This window comes from Dicentrarchus labrax, unplaced genomic scaffold, assembly GCF_905237075.1.
Source record: "Dicentrarchus labrax unplaced genomic scaffold, dlabrax2021, whole genome shotgun sequence".
Classification (NCBI taxonomy): Eukaryota; Metazoa; Chordata; class Actinopteri; family Moronidae; genus Dicentrarchus; species Dicentrarchus labrax.
The window spans coordinates 20,969,127-20,982,064 of NW_026136723.1; the positions used below are offsets into that span (position 1 = coordinate 20,969,127).

At 38.0% G+C, this 12,938-nt stretch overlaps 1 protein-coding gene across 2 annotated transcripts; it reads left to right on the forward strand.

Annotated features, from left to right (window-relative positions):
- Positions 1–810: 810 nt before the first annotated feature.
- Positions 811–9,525, forward strand: LOC127357828 (transmembrane protein 268). Of its 2 annotated transcripts, XM_051390294.1 has the most exons (10): positions 811–1,033; positions 2,095–2,221; positions 3,884–4,015; positions 4,885–4,979; positions 5,072–5,179; positions 6,030–6,182; positions 6,328–6,438; positions 7,455–7,544; positions 7,784–8,002; positions 8,906–9,525. In XM_051390294.1, exons 3-10 carry the CDS (start codon positions 3,901–3,903, stop codon positions 9,071–9,073), a joined length of 1,059 nt encoding a protein of 352 aa, XP_051246254.1. In that variant the 5' UTR covers positions 811–1,033; positions 2,095–2,221; positions 3,884–3,900; the 3' UTR covers positions 9,074–9,525. The 2 variants fall into 2 exon arrangements, with proteins under 2 accessions (XP_051246254.1, XP_051246255.1); XM_051390295.1 differs by lacking the exon at positions 2,095–2,221.
- The last annotated feature ends 3,413 nt before the right edge of the window (positions 9,526–12,938 follow it).

Sequence of the window (12,938 nt, forward strand, 5' to 3'; positions counted from 1 at the left end):
ATTCAATTTGAATTAATCATTATTTTGCATTTTTAATGCATTTAATTTCCTAGTCCTGATTCTTATTTATCCTAAGAGCATTTGCTAAATACACTTACAACTTTGATCCACATGGGGGCAAAGTTTTCCTGAAATAACACCAGCCACTCGCAATGTTAATTGTATAAAGTCCTGTACAGTTAGATAGTATTATGGTGCTGCTTTCAGGGCCTGACTGAGTATTATTCTACTGTGAGTCACTTTAGTCGTAGAATAAAACCAATATTAAAGTAACATTTCATATTAAGCAAAATGTCTTATTAATTACATTTATGATATATATAAAAATGTCAATTAATTCTAACTTGAATTTAATTGTAATCAAGTTAAGCAGCAAACAGCAATAAAACTAAGTAAATGTAGGTGTTTTTGTGAAGTTCAGGTTCATTTGTTGTCTATTTATCTATGAATTGGTCTCAGAATATAATGTTGTGTCTCTTACATGACCCCAACCGATCTACAACCTTTATAAGTTAATGTGTGACAGTTCCAGTAAATCCATACCAACAAAAACAAACTCTTCTCCCTAAATGCCAGTAAGATAACATCTAAAATCATAAAACATTTCCACTGCACCAACAGGACAACTTTAGTCTGTCGCACAAAATCACAAAAATATGAGACAATAAAAGTCTCATATCAAAATAAGGCTTGAATTGACTTAATTAACCTCTACATGTAAAAACTCGCTTTCTAGTGTTGTCTGAGCTGAGAACCATGTGCACAGACCACATTCCTGTAGTCATGAGGCTGGGCTGATCTGAGTCACACGCTTAGAGAGAGAAAGAGAGAGAGAGAGAGAGAAACCAAGACAGAGAGAAGCAGGAAAGAAACTCTGCTTAGATACAGTTGAGTGTTAAAGGTGTATGCGCAGTAACACATGTATTGCTGCTTTCAAGGGATCTACTGTGGGAACAAATGTTACACTAAGAGCAAGAGGGGAATACAACCACCACAGCTTTGTTGACAAGATGGACTTTCACCTAAAATACAGGTAAGATGTGTTTGATTATGTAAATTATATGGACTTTCTGGGTCATTTATTTTGGTTTTGGTTTGGCTTCATAGCCACGGAAAGAATACAAACTTTTTAAATTAACTTTTACCCTCACCCTTATATAAAACGAGAGCTTATAAATGCAAAAACAAAAGAAAAACAGAAATATAGCTTCTGAAATTGACACAACCTGGAGGAGAAATCCAAATAACTTTAACAAATTAGGTTCAGGAGTGCTCAACACAACTCACATGTACATGAAAACAGACGAGGTGCAATTCAAAGATAAGAGACTGTGTTGAGTCTTTACTGATGAGCTCGAGATAACTGCTGTTTCCTCTATCTACTGTAGTTGTGAAACACTGAAGATGCAGCCTGTGTTTGCGTGCACCCTTCTGCTTTGTGAACAGTTTTATTTTTTTCTTGAGCAGGTGCAGTGTAAGCAGGAAATGATAAATTGGTCCCAGAGTCTGCTTGACTTTATTTAAAGGCAAGGAAGTGAAAACGAGAGAGTAAGATAGCAGCAGAGAGAGAGTGTGTGTAAAAAGAGAGGGCTGAGAAAGAGGTAAGACTGTGGGGATAAACTGACATTACGACCGCAGCAACGAGTTTTCACACTTCTGTGCTAAAATGTGGCTCCATCACAGGCATGCAGGCAAGAGTGTGAGCTGGAAAGAAAGAGCTGGCGTTGTCTAAAAGTAGAATTTATTCAGTTTTTATCTGTTTCTTTCTTTGTCTTCGTGCTGGTGGAGGTCCCTGTTGAGCTGCACAAGTACCTCTAATCCTCTGTCACAGTGACAGACTGAGCTACACTGCCATGATAAAACATGATAAGACATTTTACTTACAGTAGCCTATAGAGATACTCTGAAGGCACATCAAAAACATGTAAATTCAATTAAATTTACTCCTCTAAACTGAATTCATCCAATAACACCAGCACCACACCACTGCAGTGAAGGCCAACAGCCCTCAAAGCCAGTGGTGGAAAGTAATGGCATTTACTCAAACACCATAATTAGGTACACTTTTTTTAATGGCATTTCTGCTTTATTTAGATAGTGACAGCAGGAGAGAGACAGCAAAGGCCGGAGAGAGAGAGGGGGGGGATGACATGCAGCGAAGGGCCAGGGCTGGAATCGAACCTGAGCCATAAGTAGCCCCGTTTTTAAGCATCATTTTGAGGTATTTCATGCTACTTTATATTTCTACAACATTTCAGAGAGAAATATTACACATTATTAGTTACATTCATATAACATCTGTAGGTATTATGTTTCAGATTAAGAGTTTACATGCAAAAACCTATGAGCTTATAAATATATTTTACTATTAAACTATTACCTAAAATTTGCAACACATAAACAAATTATGCTACAACATAATATAATATAATGTATTGTGAATGTATTATTTAAAAGAAAGAATTGTTTCTGTCTAATAAATACTGTTAGTTTTCATGCTTTTACACTTTTGTACTTTTAGACTATGGTATTTCTACAGTACTGTTCTGAACACTTCTTCCACCCCAGCTGAAAGCAGAAGTGATCTGGTTTCTGCAGGTTTTGAGACTTTTTCGACTCTCATTGTTCACTTAAAAATAAACTGTGTGAACATGTTTATCAGAGATAAAGGCTGTGGCTTACAGTATCTGAAGGCCTTTCAAGAACTCATCTGATATGAATGTTCCGCTTCTTCTTGTGTGACATGTTTAACCGTTGTTTATCTGTTAGGACAGTGGTTCCTGACCTGCCCCTCATCAAATGAGCTCAAATAGCCGTACTCTTCCTCTGCCATGGTCTTATGAATGGATTATAAACTGGATGTTACTTCACACTTTGAGCATCATCACTGTTCGCTGACTATTTCAACTGTTCATCCATTATTTTTAACTTTAAATATTTAAATATGTATTCATTAGGTTGCTTTTATAAACTTTGAAACAGTGTATCCATTAACTTTTAACTAACAAACAGCTAGTTTAACTGTTTTTCCATTGTTTTAACCATTTCAGCTGTTTATTCTATTAGCTGTTTCAACTTTTCATTACTTTTAGCCTCATTATTTAAACTCTAACCATTTATCCATTATCTTTTGGCTAACTATTTAAACTTCTCTGCTCATTTGCTAACTACTTTTCACACACTCCTGATTGCAACACATGATTTTAATATGTTACAACTGACTCAGGTTGCTAATTTGCTATTAGTTATTATTATTATTAGTCGAGCTTCCCGCATACACCCACCCTCAACATGGTAACAGCAGAATACCCCTTGAGGTGTAGGCTACCCCTGGTTGGGATTCATTGTGTTAATCTGAAAAAGAACAACTTCCGGAGAAATATACTTCATATATATATATATATATATATATATATATATATATATATATATATCATATATTTCAAATGATGGGGTGTGCTCCTCCCAATTTGCACAAAACAGCACCACTATCGAATAATCAGTGTGTTAGCTTCCTGTATCAGCCACAGTCACATGAATAGAACGACTGAGTTAATAATGCTATTAAGACTTCTAACACCTACAGGCATTAGGTCATGTCCCAATTTGTGACTCAACTGTTTCTAATATAATTGCTGAGTAATGCACGTCTGCTGTCACATGAGAACCTGGATCCTCTTTTTGTTCTGTTCTTAAAGTTTCATGGATGTTTAAGACAGGTTTCAGGATCTTAGGAACTTCTGAAGTTTCAGTTTTTCTCAGAAATTCTTAATAAGAAATTATAAAATGTCCTCGTTAAGCCCACTTTAAAACTTTCTGTTCCTAATAGCAGCGGTTAGTAGAGTTATTTTCTGTTATCTAACAGCTCTGTTTCTTCTTAAAGACATAGATATCTCTGAGATGATGGAGGATGACGGACTTGGTCATGTGATGGTGGACAGTGAGGCGGACGTTCAAATCAGACAAACCAAAGCTCAGCCACAGGCCAACAACAACAGACCCAGCTGGTCAAATGGTAATAGCTGCTTCCTTATTTGTTTTTATGTGTCTTATGACTTGATCAGGAGGGGCTTGTTTCCTTGAATTTGGATATTTTGATTACCAGTGATAATACATACCCTACATATTTTTGTATTTAAATGTATAATATTCATATGGGGTTCCATTTGTGCCCAAGTGTAACTACTCAAAATCCAAGTTACACTTTTCTTTATGTCACTAAAGTATAACAGATCAGTGCTCTTACTTTAGATTTCGTCATGACCGACCCTACTCTACCTTCCCATTCTTCTACAGCATTAAAGAAGGATTATCACCACATAGTCACCACATAGTCACACTCACATGCTTTAGATCCCAGTGAACAGACATGTAAAGATGTGAATGAGACATTGTTTAACTTATAAACATGCATTATTTCCACTTAAGTAACTTTAAGATTGGAGCAATCATCTTATTCCACACTGTCTGGCAGTATCATATACCTTCTGTATGAGCTTTGTTCATTAAAGTTATATAATGTTTACAGTGATTGAAATGTTTAAATCCAAAACACTGGTCCATCAAATGTGTTATTTTATATGCAGTTCTTAGATAAAGCTTAACATACTTGTAATAAATGAAACCTTTGAACAGCATGAGTTTGTGCTGACTGGCCCTCTGTAGGTCAGTGACATTTGAGTGGTTATTCATATTTGATTGCCCTGAGGGTTTCTGCGTTGTTTTTACTTTCTTTTTCAATGTGTTTGACAGCACAGCAGCTTTTCACTGCTGCCACGCACCACACTGTTGCTTTTAGTTCATATTTTATACCTCAATTTTCTTCTTAGTTTCGGTGTTTATGTAATGATGATCCTGTCATGGATTGCTCTCTCTCGATCTCAGGTCAGTGTGTTCTGGCAGTCCCGAGCTGTTCAGCGTTAAACCCCAGCTTTGATCTATCTCTGTGCCGTGCCAAACTGGAGAACTATGGCTTCCAGGTCAGCACACATACACGCATTCAAATGGCCTACTGTGGCATGCTGCAAAAATTCAGATATCTTTATGTTAATCTGTGTTTATTTCCTGTTAGATTCCATTCAGAGACATGGAGGCTCCACTCAAGACAGCTCTGGACGTTCCCTCAGTGAGGAGATACATGGTTTTCAACTCAGCTCTCTTCCATTTTATATTGGCACCGGTATGATCCTCCAGCTCTTCTAAACTAAACTATTTACTCTGAACATATCCCTCTCTCTTCAGTATTAACTCGCTCCCCGCTTTTCTTTCATTTACTCTTATGATTTTTTACTTCCATAAAGTTTGGGAACTTGCAAGAGGCAGATCACAGGAAGCCCACGATTATCCATCATTTTGGATTCCCAAGTTTGAGTCAATCTGCAAAATTGCTACAATTACCACAGCAGAAGTGCACAGTATCTTACATAACACTCTTCTTGTCTACAGCTCTTCCTACGTCTTTAAAACTCCATGAGCCCCGTTTGTAAAGCAGGCTTTCTGTTAAATAATTTAAGTCTTTAAACCTAAACCAAGATAGTTCTAATGATATTATCAGGGGGTTATTTTCTCAAAAACTTAGATATTATAAATTTATAATTATTTTTATAAAGCTGGGTAGTACACCACATGATCCGTAAACTGAACTCAGTATGTAAAATCAGGGGAGAGCTTTTTGCTCATTATGATCTTTGCTGAAATTGCTTAACTTGTGCCATTTGCACCACTTTTGAGTTACGAGACAGGAAGACAGGGGTAAAAAACACCTTAAAACACTTGCCTAGAGCTTTAGAGGTGCTGGTATACAGAGCCAGGATAGTCGTTTCCCCTTTGCTTTCACTTTTTAATATAAGCTAACTTACTCCTGCTCTGGAGTTAATGGACAGATATAAGATTCATATCAATCTTCTCATATAACTCTTGGCAAGAAAGCCAAAAATTCCCAAAACTGTTTTTTGAATAGCTCCCAGCTGAATATTTAATATTTTTGCTATCCTGGTTAATATTAACAGCGTTTCCTCTGTCTCCACCAGGTGCTGTATGTGGTGGTGTGGTGCGCTGTGTTCTCCACCCTCCACCTCTACATCACTGTCAGTGACTACTGGGTCCTTTGTCTCTCTGTCAGCCTGGTCTCCATCTTCCTCACCACTGCCATCATCTTCATCCTCCACTACAGTAACAAAGAGGTAAGAAGGTCTCTTACCATAAAAATGTTCATCTCACATTTAAGTTTGGCTTCTTTTGAAGAGGATTTATTTGAATATTCCTACAGTATTTGTACAAGAAGGGTAATGTGAAAAAATTGTGTTTCTTTTTGTGTTCTTGTGTCAGATCAACATGAATTTAGACGTTCGGTTAATCCAGGTGAATGAGAGGATGGTGAAACACAAGCTGCTGGTGGCCGTGGCCGACTGGGTGCAGAGCTGCACTGGAAACATGCAGGTTGTTCTTCTAAAAACTACTGAAACTGTGAGAGTATGAGACTCCATGTGTGCACCAACCGTTTAGGCTGATAAATAGCTGTTAGTGAGCCCTGCTGTTGTCTTAGTTTCATCTTTTAATGTTGTGGGAAAGCAACACAAAAATTACAAATTTATGGTGACAACTTTATGACGCAAAAAGTAAGAAGATACGAAAAGAAGAATGATACAACAAAACCATGTGGTTAATGACACAGTAGGGTGACAGTTAAAACAACATATCAGCAGCCATGACAACACCACAGTGACCAAGCAAATACACACTAGTAGCTGTGTACTGGGTCTACGAAACAGTGGAAAGTAGTAAAGTATTCAAATTCAATATGGCTTTATGGCATACATCAAAAAGTCCCAAAGTTTATTCTAACATGTTTTGTATCTTTTCAAAGTTTGAGATCTCTACTAGAATGTAAAATAAAAGTTGTGTGTGTTTGAATAATGCCTGTCTGCACAACATAAGTGTGTGAAGAGCAGTGGAGTCAGTTTTATTGACCAAAGGGGCTTACAACAAGAAAAAGCTAGAACTCTGTGGGCTCGCTCGCACAAAATTCATTTTCAAGATCTGTCAGCAATTGAGGGAATTGTTCTATTTTACTTGCAAGATGACATAAAAAGCAGTAGTAGTTGGCTATATATGCAAAATAAAATTCCTTTTCATAGGAACATTTAGAGTTCAGTAAAGAAAAATCAATAAAGAGAGTAATTTGCACACTGAAAGAAATGCTAAAATAACAAATCTGCTCCTGAGGGATGATGATACCATACATGGCTCGTACTAGAGTGCATCTCCACTAATCATGTAGGAGTAAAGAGCTTTATGTGATCAATACAAAGGTTCTTGTAATAAAACTTGCCAAAATCTAAGACGTGGGTGGTGATTTAGTGGTCTGGAACAAAACTAGTACATCAGTAATGAACAACAAATTCAATAATTTTGCTTTTGCAGCCTCTAATGCTCTTGTATTTGTTTCTCTGCAGCTGTACTTTGTGTATTGGGACATGTCCCGTTGTCTGAGGGCACTGACTGAAACTTTAGAGGAGCGCAGCTTTGTGGCAAATGACACCCAGGTGAGTGAGTCGAGTACATCTGTCGCTCTGTTTGTTCTTGTGGTGCTTTATCGATTTTTTTCTCATGCTCCCATGTTAGTCCTCCCTCAGAATCAATAGAAACATAATTCTAGTTGCTGTTGAGAGAACATTTATTTCTGGACTTTGGGTAAACAGAAGTTTAGTCTTTGAAGAACAGCGTCACATGTCATAGCCAGAGGAAGTTGAAGTGATCCCAGTCAATGTCACACTTTCCCCAGAACAAACTGAAGAGGAAAATGTCCCACCTTGTCCTCGTGGCCGAGGTCACGGCTGTTGATCCCGAAGTCGGTGAGTCAGATGTGGAGCAGAGCTCAGATGAACAGAGGCCACTGCTGGGAAATGAGGACACGGTCTGCAGTACCTCATCCAGCCAGCGGGAGGATGCCAAAGTCACCAAGAACTACAGCCTCATCCCTGATGCATCCTTACCTGCTCAGGTAAAGAGACTCTTTAGTTCCCATGCTGAGGGGATTTATTTTAGAGCCTGATCAGTATATCAGTAGTATTATTTTATTATAGATACATCAGAATTAACATGTAAAAACATGTAAAAGACCTTTTAGTGCCTGTAAACTGCATCAATAAATGTGTTTTATGGTTTATAGACCTTCGTTTTCTTAATGCTGTTCTTTAGAATAATTCAGTTTAGTTAGTTGGTGAGTTTTTTTAATAGTTAGTTTGTTAGTTAGGAACTTTACTAAACACAATATGGGGGGGAAATGAAAAAAGAACATCAGAAACAAAATATCTATAAAAGTGACTTTATGAGAATAGAAAAGAAAAAAATCACTGTTTGAGATTTAATGACAATTATATATATATATAATATGTTTAAGTAGTTTTATTTACTCAAAAACTCTATTTTTAGTGACCTTTGACTGGTCCAGACATTTAAAAAGCCAGTGAGAAGAGTAGTTTATTTTCTGCTATTCAGTATTTTAAAATATATTTTGAAATAGCAGGTATTTATCGTTTATATTTCATATTTTTGAGCACCTTTGGGCACAAAAAGACCTCTGAAATTAGACTTTAAATGTTTTGCATTAGGAAAAAATAACCAACCTACCTTTTTCATTCGAGAGAAGAAACTCCAGCTATCATATTGCCTTGAGTTGATTTATACAAAACACAATTAACCAATTCATTATTATCTTATCTTATAAAGTGATAAGAAAATATGCAGATAAAGATAATCTTCAGGCAGATAGGGGAGAGTCATTCAGAACATTCTTCAAGATCAAAACTCTAGATGGTTCCAGTACCACCACCGATCTTTACTGTATTATTCTCCATACAGGTAATATTGCTAACTTCTAAGTGTTATTGTTCTTGTTTTTCAGGCTAAAGCCTACCAGCTTCTGATGACTTACAGTGCAGCGTATGTGAAGCTGCTCGTGTCTGAGAGGCTGTCTGGACCATCACACCACCGCCTACGTCCCCGGAGGAATCACTGTACCACCGCCCCTTTCTGCCTCTGCCAGTACATCAAAAAGAAGATCCTTCGATAAGAGAGCTGTCAGACCAGGACACCTGTACATGGAACTGGTGGACTACACTTAAAAAAGACTTTTGCTTTGCACACAGTCTTGAACAGACAAACTGACATGTAGAAGCACACATGGATTAGGTTACATGTTCAAGGACATTTTGAAAGGACGTGTTTGGAGCTTCACGCTCCTGATTTATGTGTTTTTAAGGCTGTTTCTCCAGCCTGCAGGCTACTGTACCTCTGCTGCTGTTTTCACACCGGCTCCGTGTTTGCACCTCCTGGTCCATTTGGTCCCAGCGATCTCTGCACCCTGCCAAATGCTGTTACACTGAGAACACACTGAGGTCTATTCCAGCTGCTGTAAAACAATATTTGTACTGTTGTACACAGTCAAGGCCTTAGTTACTGCTGTTTAAATTATTTGCACAAACAATAAATATTGATTCTTGTGTTTTGATTGAATTTGAATAATTGCTACAGTGTTTGTGTTCGTGGATGAACTGAAGGCAGCGGTGGAGAGTAACTGAGTACATTCCAAGTTCTGTACTTAGGTACAATTTTGAGGTACTTGTACTTTACTAGAGTATTTCCATTTTGCGCTACTTTATACTTCTACTCAGCTACTTTGCAGAGGAAAATATTGTACTTTACACTCTACTATATTTCTCTGACAGTTATAGTTTTGAGTTACTTTTCAAATAAAAGTCTCCAAATTTCCTGGCTCCGTAGTTTCACCTACATTCTTGGAAGGCTGAGCTGTATTCATTTAGTTGCAATCTGAAACTTCATCGCTAGATGCCACTAAATCCTACACACTCATCCTTTAAGTAACGGATTGGGGGTTTGACAAGTGGCGTGTAGAGAAACACAGTGGAAGCACGCAGGGAAAGAAAGAGATTCCCCTTGATGCATGTTTGTAATGAGGCTGAAAGAGGGTTAACACGAATCATTGACTTTAGTTTCCAGGCTATATTATCTCAAATGTCAGCAGCAGCTGAAGCGTTTGTTGTTGTTCTCACACCTTTGGTTCTATGTGTGTAGGTGGATTAGTTATCTATGCATTTGTGTTTGCAGGAGGCTGGGTTTTACTTCCCAGCATTATTACATATTACCAGCCATTACCCATCAGTCCTGATGCTGGGGCTGAGATGACAGCCCAGCGAGAGAGCTGCAGGATGACACAAACACACACAGCGAGACAGTCAGCATGGCCGACCCAGGGGAAGCTGGGACTGTGTGATGGAGGAGAGTGGCGTGCAGCGTGAGGCCAAGTTAAATGATCTCAGAGATGCTGGGTCTCCTCAGGAGGCTAAAGGGCCATCTGTGATCCTGCACACACAGGCTGGCTCTGATCCCACCTTTAGTTTCTCTCTCCAACCTGTTTTCCATTGGCCTGTTTGGCCCATACTTCACCGTTTAACATGTATTACTTAAAGCAGTGATAATAGATATTTTATATAATAACAATGCATCAGTTAATGTGAAAACAATGTGAATCTGCAGCTGCCCTTTGCTTTACAGAGATTTATGGTGAGTTTCAGATCATTGTTTAGCTATCCAGCCTGCAGCTTCACTGTTTTGGTTCACTCTCACCGCTCTCATGGTGTGAATTTTCAGTGAAAAACCTCCAAAATCCACACTGTACACCACCTGCTCAGCACCAAATAAAGACTAACTGGTGAACATAGTGGCACTAAGTCACACACCACCAACTATATCACTGAGACTGGTTCATATTTTATGGAGATGTTTTCTGCATTTCCCTCTGATGTCCTCCGGCTGCTCTGCCTCAACTCTCTGTGATTTACAGAGTTTCTTGATGCAAAATGTAGCTAGTTAGCTCAGCCGTACTGCCCTGGACCGGATGCTGCAGACACTGATAATGATTTCTTTCCTGGGCAACTATTGTGTTTTTTTCCCAAACGATGCACAGATTTTTAGGCATTCTATCATCACAACTGGCTTGTAAAATAATGAATATTGCTGCATCAAATGGGGAAAAAATCTCCCCGGTGGACCATGCCCCCGCACCCCTTTAGGTTTGGGCTAAACCCCGATTGCTTACTGCGTTCGGCTCCGCCCCTGCTATGAATGTCAATGCAAAATGCTGTAGTATGCTTAAATTTGTACAATTTAAGCTGTCTGGATGGGAAGGCATGATAATCTTTATGTGGTACAGATGAGGCACAAAAGAAGTCGCCACCATAACGTAAAACACAAACCTGCAAGACCTTATGTGATTAAGCACAGGATAGTGATAGTGAGAGATACTGTAGTTCATGTTCTGACATAGAGGAAAAAGAGAGACGGAGAGGGAGAAAACCGGGGCAACTATAAATAGCACCTTACTGATGAGGGGAGAGAGGGAAGGCCACTGAGAGACTGAGAGGATGGAGAGAGACTGAGAGGTGAAAAACGAGCCGCAGAATGAGACGCCGCCTTCACCAACATATATCTTTCACAACCCGAAATTATTCTTTTATTCATTACTCAAACAACTGAAGTCAGAAAACAACCAATGCATGTGCAACACAGCCATGAACATAATTATAGTAATAAACCCCAAGAGAACCACATGTACACAGGTAATTTTTGGCTCTTTGAACAAGCAACCCGTCGCATTTACAAGCTCGAAAAATAAACTGAAAAGAAAACAAGAAATGAAAATAAAATGAGGAACACATCTCCCAGCTATGTAGTAAACAGCTACGGTTCATGTTGCTGAGAACAGAAGAGTCCTATCAGAAAGCACGCAGGGAGATGCAGCCTATAAACTCTGCTATGAACTAGATATGCTAGGAGTGACTCTATTCAGTAGACACACACTCACTGCCAGAGCCTTCTGTACAATAATAATACTAAACAGCACTGTGCTTCATTTACTCATTTAACACTGACATATCACTGTGTTAATCATGTAAGGACAGGGCCTGTATTTATCCAAACAGTAGGGATGCACCGATACTGACCTCACATACTCGTTTTACAAGTCAAATATTTAATTGGTTACAGTCAGAAAGTGAGCAAAAATAAAACATGCTTTCAAAGTCATTGTTGGAATTGTAATGGCATTATTTAGTGCTCATATCTGTACTCAGTGTTGTACAAAAATATCAGTACTTGTACTTTTACAATCGTTGCATTTTGGAAAATATGCTTATTTATGCTTTCTTCCTGAGAGTTAAACTAAATCATACTGGAGAGCGGTATCGATCTTTTCATGGAAGTCTAAGTCTGTTGCTTTAAGAATAATAACTATCAAAATTTAGATAGCCTGTCAGCCTATTATTTATAGCTACTGCTTTCTTGTAAGCTGTTCATCCAAATCCAGATTTAATATGTTAATAAATAAATAAATAAATAAATAAATATATATATATATATATCACTTATTCTTCACACTTTAACTATTAAGTTGGCTTCTAGATGTTTGATAAATACAGGCCCAGATGTGTTCAATGTACATACTATTATACATTAGTGATAATCCAAAGCAATATTATTAATAATATATAAACTACAGAATAAACTGTATTTATACTGCCTCTATTCGTGTTCATTGTCAACAAACACAATTTTCATAATTTTTAATATCTCTGTATTATTGTTTTAAAAATAGCATCATCAGAGAGACCAACAGAGGAGCAGAGGGGATATATTAATAGGTCCAATAGCTCACGTGGACAGGAGAAAAGACAAAAAGAAAGGGGACCAAAGGAAAGATATCATAGAGCGGAAAAGTGCTACAATACAGTGTAGGCATTGACATTTTCCCTCTCTCCTATTGGAAACATTCATTTTCAGTCCTCCCATAACTCCAGCAACCTCACACAATAGTTCATACTGTAATGTTACGGCTCTTACAAAAACAACAGCACACCTGC